Source organism: Equus quagga, chromosome 5 (assembly GCF_021613505.1).
Source record: "Equus quagga isolate Etosha38 chromosome 5, UCLA_HA_Equagga_1.0, whole genome shotgun sequence".
NCBI classification, from domain to species: domain Eukaryota; kingdom Metazoa; phylum Chordata; class Mammalia; order Perissodactyla; family Equidae; genus Equus; species Equus quagga.
Window position 1 is genome coordinate 88,173,814 of NC_060271.1, and position 13,822 is coordinate 88,187,635.

A 13,822-nucleotide genomic window follows, 5' to 3' on the forward strand; every position below is an offset into this window, starting at 1 on the left:
GAAGCAGTGTTTGTAATAGCAAAAGACTAGAAATGTCCACCAAGAGGGGACTAGTTGAAAAAACAGGCCATCCACTCAATAGAGAGTACTCTATTGGTGAAAAAAAAGAAATATGGGGGCCAGCCCAATGGCATAGTGGCTAAGTTCGGGTGCTCCGCTTTGGCGGCCCAGGGTTCATGGGTTCAGATCCTGGGCATGGACCTTACATACTGCTCATCAAGCCACACTGTGGCAGTGTCCTATATACAAAATAGAGGAAGGTTGGCACAAATGTTAGCTCAGGGCCAATCTTCACTACTGTGGAGAGATCTTTAGGATAAATATTACTAAGTGAAAAAAGCAATGTGGAGAAAAGTGTAAATAGTATGCTACTTTTTAAGAAAAGGGAAGCTATGAGAGAGAGCCAAAGAGTGTGTGTGTGTGTATATGTATGTGTACATGTGTACATCCAGTCCTCGTTATTCATGGATCTCCTATTTATGAATTTGCTGACTTACTAAAATTTATTTGTAATGCCAAAATCAGTACTCATGGAGCTTTTACAGCCATTTGTGGACCTACAGAATGTACCTATGCACAGTGGCAAAACATTTGAGTTGCCTGTCACACACTTTCCCAGCTGAGGTCAAACATGATGACACTCTACCTTCTTTCAGTTGCCATATTGTAAACAAATATCCTTTTCATGGTATATGCCACATTTTTCATGTTTGTGCTTTTTGTTGGTGATTTGGCTGTTTAAAATGGCCCCTACGCATAGTGCCAAGCGCTATCTAGTATTCCTAAGTTCAAGAAGGCCATAATGTGCCTTAGGGAGAAAATGACACGTGTTCAATAAGCTTCATTCAGGTATGAGTTATGGTGCTATTTGCTGTGAGTTCAATGCTAATGAATCAACAATATGTATTAAATAAGGTATATTTAAACAAACACACATTAAAAAAAAGTAACTATTGATTGGTTGACAAAAATGTTGTGACCAGAGGCTCATAGGAACCTAACTCTGTATTTACCCTATAAGCAATGATTCAGTATTCACTAATTTAGTGTTTGCAGCACTTTTTAGAACATAAATACTACAAATAACAAGAATTGACTATATTTTTTAAAATTGAAGACTAAATCAAAAACTTAAAAGTTTTCTGTGGTTGGGGGAGGGGAAAACAGGCTGGAGGGGACAAGAATGAAAGCTTGACTTCTTTGAATATACATTGTTTTGTTTTTTAGGTTTAACTTTGGAATCATGTAAATGTTTTTATATAATTATTAATTAATTTTAAAATACAATCCCTAAAAATCAAAAGTAGACTCAAATAAGCGAACCTAACTATATGTTGAGCTGGCAGCATAGCCATTGGAGGAGAATTAATAAGTAAAGTGACATTAGAACATATTAATTTAACTGAATTCCTAGTGGGATATACATGAAGGACAAAAAGAATTATAAAATTATCCTAAACTGTTTTACTGATTATATTGTTAGTAGAATTATTATTCTGAAACTCTATATTATAGAATAAAGCAAATAAATAATTGTTAATGTCAATAGAAAACAAAATTTTCAGCAAAACAAAGTACAAATATAAAATTGTAGGGTTTTTACATACATAACTTTTTTAAACTAAATTTGAATTTGGAGGTATTGGTAGAGTTCTTGGTATATTTTGTCTTAATCAAACAAAAAATGTATTACAGACCTCTATTTTCTGAAAAGGCCTAGAAATCCTGTCCAACTCAGAATCACTGAGTGCCCCTGGCATCTAGATTGTAGTCTCTAGATATCATTTCTCACTGGAAAATATCCGGATTCCTTAGAAAAATGGCCAATTCCAGGTCTTGGGCAAGAAATAAATGGGAAGCCTGGAACGTTTGTCGTTTGGGGAAGCAAGGAGGCTATCAAAAACTACTGAGGTCATGTAAAAAGGACTCAAGAGCCAACATAAAGGAGCTTTCTACTGGTCATAAATTGTACATCCTGAACATCAATAGTAAGAATAGCTACAAGTGGACTAAAACAATCACAGATGGGTCAATTCATGAATTCATAATGAACCTAAAAACAAAGTTAAAAAAACTTGCAACCCTGGAGTATATTAGGAAACCAAATCATAATTTTGGCAACTTATTAATAAAGGAACAATGTTGAGCATTTATCTTACCTGCAGGAATTATACCAGGAAATGATCATCATTGGCTGAAAATGTTACAAAAAGACAACTTTTCATTGTGTGCCTCCTGATGAAAGTCCGTACCACCACTTATAAAGTGTTCTTGATTAAAAAGTCAAACCTAGATCTGATCAAGTCTGTAGATCTAACTACAAGTTTACAGGAAATATGGGGACAAAGGAACGTGTTAAAACACCACCACAAGGATACAATCAGCAAAATGGAAATGTGGGAAATTCTACAGGACAAGCCATCTGCTTTCATCAACAGATCAATTGCAAGATAAAAACAAAATTGGAGGGGAAGCCAGTGGTCTAAAAGAGGTTTAAAAGACATTTCAACTAGTTGCAACAGAGGACTTTATTTGGATCCTGATTCAAACAAATTAACTATAAAAAGTTTTTTAGAACCTTGAGGAAATTGTACACTGGATATTGTATGATAGTAAGGAATTGTTGATTTATTTTAGGTGTGAATAATGGTAGTGTAATTTAATGTTTTTGAAATTTATCTGTTAGAGATGCATACTGAGATTTATGTATTAAATGATAAAATATCTGGAGTTGTTTCAGAATAGTCCATACTGAGTGAGTAGGAGTTACAAATGAAACAAGACTGGCCATGAAGTGGTCATTGAAGCTGAGTGATGGGATACTTACACTATTCTATTTTTGTACGTGTCTGAAATTTTCTTTAAGTTACGCAGTAATGTTAAACTGAGAGGTGAAACTCTAGTATTTCTTAGAAGTTCTTTCTTTTCTGAAGGTTCTCATGTCAAACAAAGCTCTCTAAATTAGACCCATCCTAGAGTTATATACCAAAATATTGAATAGAAATGAAGAATGGAATGAAGACATAAAGAATAGAAGTAAAGTAGATTGGGTTTCCATATACCAATCCTGGAATCTTGAAAAATTGTCTAAAAGATGTCTAGCAAGCAAGTCCAGCTAGCAGAAAGTTCAACAATGATTTTATGTTGGTGGCTTGGTACAGTTGTAATTGAATTGACAATTTTGATACCTGTCATGATGCAAATTGCTATAAAGTAATACAGAGGAAGAAAAACTTATTTCCACTAATGTTTTCTTTCAGGCATTTGACGTTATCACAGACTGACATGGCAGCATTAACAGGAGGAAAGGTAATACTTTATTTGTATTAGACCATTTGATATATTGGACCAGTTGCAAAAATAATAACATAACAGTTCTTAAATGAACAACTTTTGGTTTTAACAGGGATTTCCCTTCTTGTTTCAACATATTCGTGATGGCATCAATATAAGACAAACATGTAATCTGATTTTCAGCCTATGTCGATACAATAATCGACTTGCAGAACATGTAAGTACTGAGAAAGTCTTTAAGTTTTTTGGTAACTTTTAAAAGAATATTCTGAAATTCTCCTTTTTCTGTTTTAGATTGTATCTATGCTTTTCACATCAATAGCAAAATTGACTCCTGAGGTATGTAGACATTTGTTAATTGATGTTTTTAAAACTACTATCAGCACTGACACTGCTTCCAAATGAACCTTTGTAATTATGCCCCCCAAAAAAAATTTATCAAAGTTTCCCCCATAACACAGTAACCTGTTTTTAAGTATGTAATTTGAATAAAATGAATTGCCTCTTCATGTCTAACTATCACAAATGTGATTTTCCTAATTAAATATAAATTTACATGTAAGTTCAATATCTTGGAGTGTCACTTAGATACTAAACTTAGAAGTTGTTCCGTTTGAAGCATATATCAGAATTGTGCCCAAGAAAAAAGTAGACTAACCAGAACTCTGAATAGGTGGAGAAATATGTGGAAAATAGAATACAGTATTGTACAAAAATATTTTTGTAAAATTGAAATACAGCTACTTTGATAATACATGTCATAGTAATGTAAATTATACCTCAGAGATCAAAGGTTAGGAACTTTTAATCTAAATTTTTCTGTAAATATGGTGGTCTCATTAACAAGAATTTTGATATTTTCTTTTTCCAAACTGACATTCAGAAAAATACATGTTTTCTGATATATGTGGCTCCCACACAATTGACTGTCCAGCTGATCCTGCTGCTTTAGTTCAAGTTCATATGCAGGAGTATCGAGCTCTGCTAACCTAACACAGCAGATTTAAATATGATGTATAGAAGAGTTACACGTTTCTTTTCTGCTGAAGGAGATGGCTGCAAATAGATCTAAACCTAGTCATTTATGTGTCTTATAGGCAGCCAATCCTTTCTTTAAATTGTTGACTATGCTAATGGAGTTTGCTGGTGGGCCTCCAGGAATGCCTCCCTTTGCGTCTTACATTCTACAGAGGATATGGGAGGTAAGTCTTGCAGCAGATGTTTCAGTATTTATTTTTCTGAAGATTTTATTTTTCAAATACAATCACTGTCATGTTTCAAATACAATCACCAGTTTCTTCTTACTTCGGTAAGCTAAAATGGTTTTAGTAAGTCACAGATCAAGGGAAGAAGAGACCTTTTGTCAGAGATCTGGGGGAAAATAGAGTTCTTGGTGAGTTTCCCAGATGTTTAAGGACTTTCTTGTAGAGTCATAAACAGCCTTCTACCAATCCAGGGTTCTCATTCATCTACCTTCAAAAAAGATTCCATTAAGTGATAGATGCCCTAGAAATATAAACCAAATATTTTCAGCAGTTCACAGAAATGGTAGAGGAAGCACCAGCCACTTCTTTTCTTCCAGAAAGTTACTACTGAGGTCACAAAATTTCTCCTAATTGCGTGTTGGAAAAGCCCACTCTCTGGAGCTGGGGTCAGCAAACTTTTTCTGTAAAGGGCCAGATAATATTTTAGGCTTTGTGGGCCATATGGTCTCTGTTGGAGCCACTCAGGTGCTATTTTAGCATAAAACCAGCCATAGACAAATACATAAATGAGTGGGTATGGCTGTGCTCAAATAAAAACAGAAACAGGTAAGTCACAAAATTTGGTCTATAAGCCATAGTTTTCCAATCCCTAGTCTAGATTTCTAAGATTCCCTTTTCCCATGAAAAAGATCTCCCCAGCAGTGCTGTGAGCTACTTTTCATTCTCTTATAGTAACAGATTGAGCAAGCAGTAAGTAACGATGGGAAACTTTAGAGAATTAAAAGCATTTTTAAATAAATTTATAAACTTAAGACCTAAAAGTCTTTGGGTTCTCATATTGGTTCTGTGTTAGAGTCCTTGGTTACTTTAATTTTATTTTGTAAGCTAATGACAAATTTTCCTGAATATTTCCTGTTGATAAAAGTAAGTAGCTTTAAAAATGGAGAAAAACATGGTGAAACTTCTTTCAGGCTCTAGTTTTCAGAAAACTATCTTGGCTTTTAAGTGTTTAATGGCATATACCAAAAGTAAGTAAAAAAGTAACTGCTCATTCAGTTGGCCTTATATTCTGTTATTGTCATTTTATTTGTAGGTAATTGAATACAATCCTTCTCAGTGTCTGGATTGGTTGGCAGTGCAGACACCCCGAAATAAACTGGCACACAGCTGGGTCCTACAGAATATGGAAAACTGGGTTGAGCGGTTTCTTTTGGCTCACAATTACCCTAGAGTCAGAACTTGTAAGTCAAATATTCGGAATTTAACAAACCATTTGTTGTTGTTCCAAGTTTTGTTTTTCTGTTTTGTTTTTAAGGTGACCACCATATGCCCATTGTTTTATAATACAAAAGGCACTTGGAGATACTGTTCTTAAAGGCCAAAGTTATATTAGTATTTGTAAACCTATGGCAGTGTTTTACAAATATCTGTAGTGTTTTTTATTTTTTTAAGGATAGGAAACTATGTACTTGGGTGACATCACTACCACTATCAGTTTTGTTTCCTTCCTTGGTAGAGTGACAAAACATGATCAGCATTAGTGGAGAGAGTAAAGAGTCAGAAAATCCTATCTTAAAAGTAACTTGAGAAGGTTGAGAGTAAAATAATAATAAAGACATAAAACAAGCTGAGAGAAAATATTCACTGAAATTATGGGAGTTAAATGATAGACACCTTTATGGTACACAGGCCGGAAGGAAATAAAGATCTTAGAAGACAGATCGACAAATACCAAAAATAGATACTTCACAGAATAGAAAATTGCTTGTAAATAAACATAGAAAATGTTCTTTTTTTGATAGTATTCAAACAAAAATCAAAGTAGTTAATTTTTTAAATTTCTTTAATCGTTAAATTTAATGGTTCAAATCCTATTTTCTAGCTGACCCTTGAGAGGGCCTAACACTCCAGTGGCAACAAACACATCAGTACCCAGATCTCTGTTTCTAAATACCATTCTCCAGTAAGACAAATCACAGTTCATCGGAGAAATGTCCGATCCTAGGACCAGGGCAGGGAATATATAAGATGAGTCTGGAGCATTTTATAGAACCAGAAAGTAAAGAAGTACTCATAAAACAAAATGATGGGGGTATGTCAGAGACACATATTACTAAACTGAAAAAGCTCCCAGTAGAGGAAGCTGGAACAATTTGAATTTTAAAAAAAAAAGTAGCATTGGATTATAACCCAAAGTTATAAAATAAATATCAGTGAGTCCATACTGATATAAATAACGCTTGAATAAATAAATAAATGGAGAAGAAACAAATCTCCCGTACGTAAGAATTCCAAATAATTTATGTATATCCTCCCCCCAAAGAGGTGGAGCATAACTTCCCCACACCTTAGCTTAGTGACTGTAGTGACTGACTTTAAAAGAGTAGAGTATGGGGGATGGGGAAGATACATTTAAGTGAAGAAACTTGACAAACACTAAGTCAGGTGACTATCATCATCAATGATAAGTCATGTTGATAGCATGTACCCTTGATATAATGTGATGCAAAAGGGACTTCACCTGTGTGGTCTTCCTTCCAAAAACCCATTACCTGAGTCTAACCATGGTAAACATCAGACAAACTCAATTAAAGAAACTTTCTACAAAAATACCTGGCCAGTACTCCTTAGAATTATCAAGATCCTCAAAAGAAGGAAAGTCTGAGAAATTATCATGGCCAAGAGGAGCTTAAGGAAACATGACAACTAAATGTTAATGTATTCTAGATGAGATCCTACAACCAAACAAAAGAACATTAGGGCAAAACAGTTGATATCTGAAGTGTGGAGTTTAGTTAATAGTGATGTGCCAATGTTGGTTCCTTAGTCACAACAAATGTACCAGAGTAATTATAGATGTTAACAAGAGGGGAAATGGGAGGAGGGGTATATGGGAGCTGTCTGTTTTACCTATTCTAAAATAAAAGGTTTATTTGGGAAAAACACCGTTTAGTGGTAAGTACACATGGATTGGCATTGGTACTCTGCTCATAGGCTTGTTTTTCCTGCCAGTTTAGTTAACCCCGCAATAATGGGATATTTGTAAGAGCTAATACATAGCTGGTTAGTATTCGTGTCCTGACTCTTCACCATGAAACAATGAAAACCTGTGCTGAACCAAAAAGAAAAAAGATTTTTTAGCCAGCTGTTACACCTAATATTCATGACAGTGCTGAGGAAGTGGCATTCTCATACATTGCAGTGATATTGTAAGTTAATATTACCCTTATGAAAGGCAATTTAGCAGTATGTACCGAGATCCTTAAAAATTTTTGCCATTTTAAACTCAGTAATACAATTTCAGGGATTCCAGTATAAATAAATCATTCGATATATGGATGCCCAACAGCACTATTTATAGGTGTGAAATACTAAAAACTGGGTGTTCAGTTAGGAAATAAATTGTTATAATGCATCATTTCAAAATTATAATAGTGAACAATGTAGTAATATAAAAAAGTGCTTTTGATATAACTTGAAAAAAGGGACCCAATTATTTGAATAGAATAAATATAACTTAGAATAAGAACTAACATGTATAGAAGAAAAGCTACAGAGAAATAATTTTAAATCTTACAAAATAATTTTAAGGACTGACTGAGAATATTTAATCTAGAGAAAAGAAGAAAAATGGAGACAGATGTCTTAAAATAGTTGAAGAGTTGCCGTACAGAAATGGAAGTAAATTTGTTTCTTTAAGTTCTCTATAGCATAAAACCAGACTCTCAGGGACTTTTAAGCAAGGGAGTTTTTAGCAAGATGATCTGTTCTTCCATATTGACCTTCCTAATTGTTCTCAAAGATAAACATAATTAAAAAGTTGCGTTTTTCTCCCTAGCAGAACTTATTCTTTGTTTAAAAACAAATCGCTTTTATAGAAATAGATGGTTAGATGTGTGATAAAGCAATACAAAATGTTAACCAAAGTGGTAGGTCTATGGGTATTTAGTAGAATTTTGTCAATCTTTCATTGTGTTTGAGAATTTTTCATAATAAAATGTTGGGGTAAAAGTATATAACTTAAATTGAATGTTTTTTTATGACAAATTACTTTTCTCAATTATACTTTTATACAAAAATCAATCAGGATGACACCTACATGCCAAGTTCTTATATTTGAAACACATACCAAATAGAACCTAACTGAAAACAGGCTAACAAGAGCAATATATAGATGAAGAAATATGTAGAAATGGAGTATTGTGCAGAAATAAAGTTTAATTTGAAATAAATCTGTAAAATAGATTACAGTTCATTTTAGAAACTGTACCTTTATTTGCTTTGGCAAATAGAATTTGGAAATTATCGAATTATAGGTAGAATAGTGGGAGACAGAATTGGTAAGTGTATTGAAAGCTGTTAAGCTAAGGCATTAGAGTCCTTGAGGAGGAGACTCTGTAGTAAATGGTGTTAGGAGCGTTAGCTCATGAGTCTGACAGTCTGGGTTTGAATTCCATCTCTGCCAGTAGCTATGTAATATGGAGTAGTCTTAGTATTTTAAGTCTGAGTGAAAGTGGGAATAATAAAAATAGTTGCTACTATATAAAGTTATGATGTTAACTAGTAAACATTCTATAAATGTTAGCAATTCTTGTTTGGTTATTGTTTTACCATTATCATTATTATCGTTGTCATCATCATCGTTTCCCAAGGCCGAATTTGGGTTCCACCTCTTTATCTGTGTGGCCTTGGTCTTTGCTTCTCCAAGATTCAGGTTTTCCAGTGTAACATCACCTACCTCCAGGATGATTGTGAGGATTAAATGAGATGACATTTATAAAGCACCTAGTTCAGTGCCTTGCTCGTAGTAACTGCTTTTACAGATGGACTCAACTAATGAGTCACTAACCTCTCAGAATTGTAGCATAAGCTCAGTAACCCTTTTCAGGTATGTTGAAGGAGGGATTCTTTCTTTGTGTGCAAAGTTAGCCTAGAAGACTTCTGAAGATTTTCCAAAGTTCTGTAATCAGCATGTATGTAATCTTATATGTTACAAAGGACTTTCAGATAGATCTCATTCTGTCTTTATAACTTAAGTATATTTTACCATTATCAGTTAATTATTACGATGTAATTTACATTATTTTTAAAGAAGGAAAAACTAAGTCCCTAAAATATTAAATGATTTGACTATGTCAGACAGCCTTAGATAGGTCTTCAGGTTCCAAATGCTGTATGCTTCCTGTTAAACTATATTGTTTCCTGAGGAGAAATGAAATGATAAAGTAAGTGGAAAAATTCTACATCTTGGGAAAGCCAAACAAAAGAGGTTTAAAACTGTTTCTTGCTAATGCGATTGTTGTCGCCACTTAAAATATAACAATGACAGAAAGGAAGGCATCTGTTTCATCATTCCTTGGATCTTTCTGTGGGGCCAATGGTAGAATAGAAAGGTAATAAAAGAGGTGTTCATGTCCCTTAATTTTTATTCATTTTAATTTTTAAAGGGAAGAGTGGCTTTGTGTTTAATGACTGCTCTTCAGTCTATTTTAATCTTGTAAGGATCTGACAGTTTTGTTTTACGTTTTATAGCTGCAGCTTATCTTCTGGTGTCCCTTATACCAAGCAATTCATTCCGCCAGATGTTCCGGTCAACAAGGTCTTTGCACATCCCAACCCGTGACCTTCCACTCAGTCCAGACACAACAGTAGTCCTACATCAGGTCTACAACGTGCTCCTTGGTTTGCTCTCAAGAGCCAAACTTTATGTTGATGCTGCTGTTCATGGCACTACAAAGCTAGTGCCCTATTTTAGCTTTATGACTTACTGTTTAATTTCCAAAACTGAGAAGCTGATGTTTTCCACATATTTCATGGATTTGTGGAACCTTTTCCAGCCTAAACTTTCTGAGCCAGCAATAGCTACAAATCACAATAAACAGGCTTTGCTTTCATTTTGGTACAATGTGTGTGCTGACTGTCCAGAGAATATCCGCCTTATTGTTCAGAACCCAGTGGTAACCAAGAACATTGCCTTCAATTACATCCTTGCTGACCATGATGATCAGGATGTGGTGCTTTTTAACCGTGGGATGCTGCCTGCCTACTACGGCATTCTGAGGCTCTGCTGTGAGCAGTCTCCTGCATTCACACGACAACTGGCTTCTCACCAGAACATCCAGTGGGCCTTTAAGAATCTTACACCACATGCCAGCCAATACCCTGGAGTGAGTAAAATTGATAATTATATCTGTATCCTCAAATTGATTGGAAATACCTGTTTTTCTCCTGTGGGAAGTGGTGACAAAATATGGAAACTGTGTTAAGAACTTAACATGTCCTTTTGGTATTGAATACATGTATAAAATGCTGTATTATTAGAATAGGTATGCGGATAATTTTTCTTAGGTTGATGTTGAAATTTTACTTCCAATGGAACTTAGCTATTTTAATTTGTGATTGTGTAAATGTGTCTTTCGTATGTACCTAATGAGAAAAAGTCTGCTTCATGGTACAGTTTTAGGGATGTGAGTATATACTATTTAGACGTTTATTATCAAGATCTATATCATGTGTTAAGATGTGAGGTAGACAATACTTTATCTTAGCCGTAGTATTCCCTATTATTTTTTCTCACACTACATTCAAGTGAATTAAATGGTTGAAGGGTCTATCAGGATACAAATATGTGAGTCTAAATCTGATCTCTTTTCTCTGCAGACTATTTGTAGGTTTCATATTAAGTTTTTCCCCCTTTATTGGAGACTATAATTCCTGGATGTTTCTTTTCACTGTTGCCTCTTACTCTCTATTGTAAACTCACAATTACACCAAAAAGGTATAAATCTGGGAAGGGGGTTGGAAGGAGAGTGCAGAATCTTTTTTCAAGCTGTTGTCTATCCAGAGGCCACAAACTGACAATATGAGAAGTTGTTTGCTAAATGGGAGATGGTGGATAGTGGAGGAGTAGGAGCTTTCTCAAGACATTCAATATTTACTTAAGAATTCAATCAAATGAATACAAGAAAGGGTATTTTAAGTATTGGTATCCTTGAATTGTGTACTATACTCCTTTTTCCTATGGAAAAAAGGACCTTAACTGTCCTTTAGACATAATGTAGTGAATTGTTCAGAATTTCTCACCCAGAAAGAATAACCGAATTTCCAGTCAAGAAAGTTAGAATGCGGGGCCAGCGCAATGGCATAATGATTAAGTTCGCGTACTCTGCTTTGGTGGCCCAGAGTTGGCAAGTTTGGATCCCAGGCATGGACCTACACACTGCTCATCAAGCCATGCTGTGACGGCATCCTACATCAAAAGTAGAGGAAGAATGGCACAGAAGTTAGCTCAGGGACAGTCTTCCTCAAGCAAAAAGAGGAAGATTGGCAACAGATGTTAACTCAGGGCCAGTCTTCCTCACCAAAAAAAAACAAAAGAAAGTTAGAATACCTATAATAAAGGAAAGAAGGTGAATGTGTTAAGTACCAAGAGAGTTTCAAAGCCAAGGCTATAAGAATACAGAAGGAAAAGAATGAGAGAGCCCGCTTGACTTAGAAGGTATCAGGACAGGATTTATTAAGATTCAGTGGATTTGTCTCTATTACATTCACATAAATAATATTTGATTTAGTTACTAAACATGACATTCATAGTTAAATATACCTTCATTAAGTGCTGGGTGAGTTAGAATATTTATCCCCTAATGTTGTTTCTTGCCCTTGACATCAATGAAGTGTAACTTCTTGTCTTGTAGAACTTATCTATTGAGATTTTCATGAAAATGGTGCTTAAATCAATTTTTGCCATGAAAAATATGAAGTTGGGGGTTTCAGTTCATTGATAAGCATGTATTAGATGTGCAACCCTTTCCTAACGTGCCCGTTAAATGAGCAAAAATCACAGCTAGTGATTTTACTAAAATATTAGTTCCCACATTTCATTCATCAGGTAACTTAAACTGACCATCCATCAATCTAGAAAGATCATTCCAAATGTTGACAGAAAGGGTTTTCCCAGAAACAGTATTAATTCAAGTGTAATTGAAGGGTGACAAAGGAATGATTTTTGACTTTTCATTTTTTAAAGAAAAGGGGGCAAAGGATCGGTGTAGCATGTCTCTGGATGCATATATGAAGTTACAAAATTAGTGCTGTAAGCAGTATTAAGACTAAAAATGAACTATATTTACTTGTAGTTTTTAATCTTTCTGAAATTCTATTTTAAGATTTTCTTTTGGTGAATAATAAATTTTTAGAATAGCATTCATTACTAATTTTAAAACTATTCTTCACTGATAGTGTAATGTAACTTATCTGTGTAATTTTAAGAGGTGGCTAATGCACATAACTTTCAGAAATGAGAAGCAGACGTTCTAAAATGTTGTAGGGTTAAGAGGTCACCGTAATGCTTATTTGCCCTTTTTAGGCAGTGGAAGAACTGTTTAACCTGATGCAGCTATTTATAGCTCAGCGGCCAGATATGAGAGAAGAAGAATTAGAAGACATTAAACAGTTTAAGAAAACAACCATAAGTTGTTATTTACGTTGCTTAGATGGCCGCTCCTGCTGGACTACTTTAATAAGGTAAAAAAAATGTTTCCTGGTGTGTTTTTGTCTTTATTATTTTATTGAGGTCATTTTGACTTAGAACATTGTATGAATTTCCGGTGTACATCAGTGTATTTCAGTCTCTATATAGACTGCATCATGTTCACCACCAACAGTCCAGTTTTTATCAATCACTGTACACATGTGCCCCTTTACGCCTTTTGCCCTCACTCCACCTCCGTCTCTAGTAATTGTCAATCTGTTCTCCCTGTCTATGTGTTTATCTTTCACATATGAGTGAAGTCATAAGGTAATTAATTGTCTTTCTCTGTCTGACTTATTTTGCTTAGTATAGTACCATCGAGGTTCATCCATGTTGTCTCAAATGGCACAATTTTGTCTTTTTTATGACTGAGTAGTATTCCGTCATATATGTGTGTGTGTCTGTGTCTGTGTGTGTGTATACATACACCACATCTTCTTTATCCATTCATCTGTTGATTGCGTTGCTTCCACATCTTGGTGACTCTGAATATCACTGTGATGAACATAGGGGTGCATATATCTTTTTTTTTTTTTCCTGAGGAACATTAGTCCTGAGCTAACATCTGTGCCAGTCTACCTCTGTTTTGTTTGTGGGTCACCGTGCCACAGCATGGCTGATGAATGGTGTGGGTCAGCGCCCGGGATCTGAACCCATGAACCTGGGCTGCCAGAGCAGAGTGTGCTGAGTTTAACCACTATGCCACAGAGCCAGCCCCTGCATATATCTTTTTGAGTTACTGATTTCATGTTCCTTGGATAAATACTCAGTAGTGGAATACCTAGATCATATG

At 35.0% G+C, this 13,822-nt stretch overlaps 1 protein-coding gene across 5 annotated transcripts in view; it reads left to right on the top strand.

Annotated features, from left to right (window-relative positions):
• Positions 1-13,822, top strand: part of USP34 (ubiquitin specific peptidase 34) — a 251,930-nt gene that overhangs the window by 216,641 nt on the left and 21,467 nt on the right. For all 5 annotated transcript variants that reach the window (XM_046661136.1, XM_046661132.1, XM_046661134.1 and 2 more), the window contains exons 63-69: positions 3,261-3,309; positions 3,407-3,511; positions 3,589-3,633; positions 4,392-4,496; positions 5,593-5,740; positions 10,032-10,666; positions 12,865-13,022. In XM_046661136.1, coding sequence (XP_046517092.1) covers positions 3,261-3,309; positions 3,407-3,511; positions 3,589-3,633; positions 4,392-4,496; positions 5,593-5,740; positions 10,032-10,666; positions 12,865-13,022 — 1,245 coding nt within the window. The remainder of the gene's footprint in view (positions 1-3,260; positions 3,310-3,406; positions 3,512-3,588; positions 3,634-4,391; positions 4,497-5,592; positions 5,741-10,031; positions 10,667-12,864; positions 13,023-13,822) is intronic.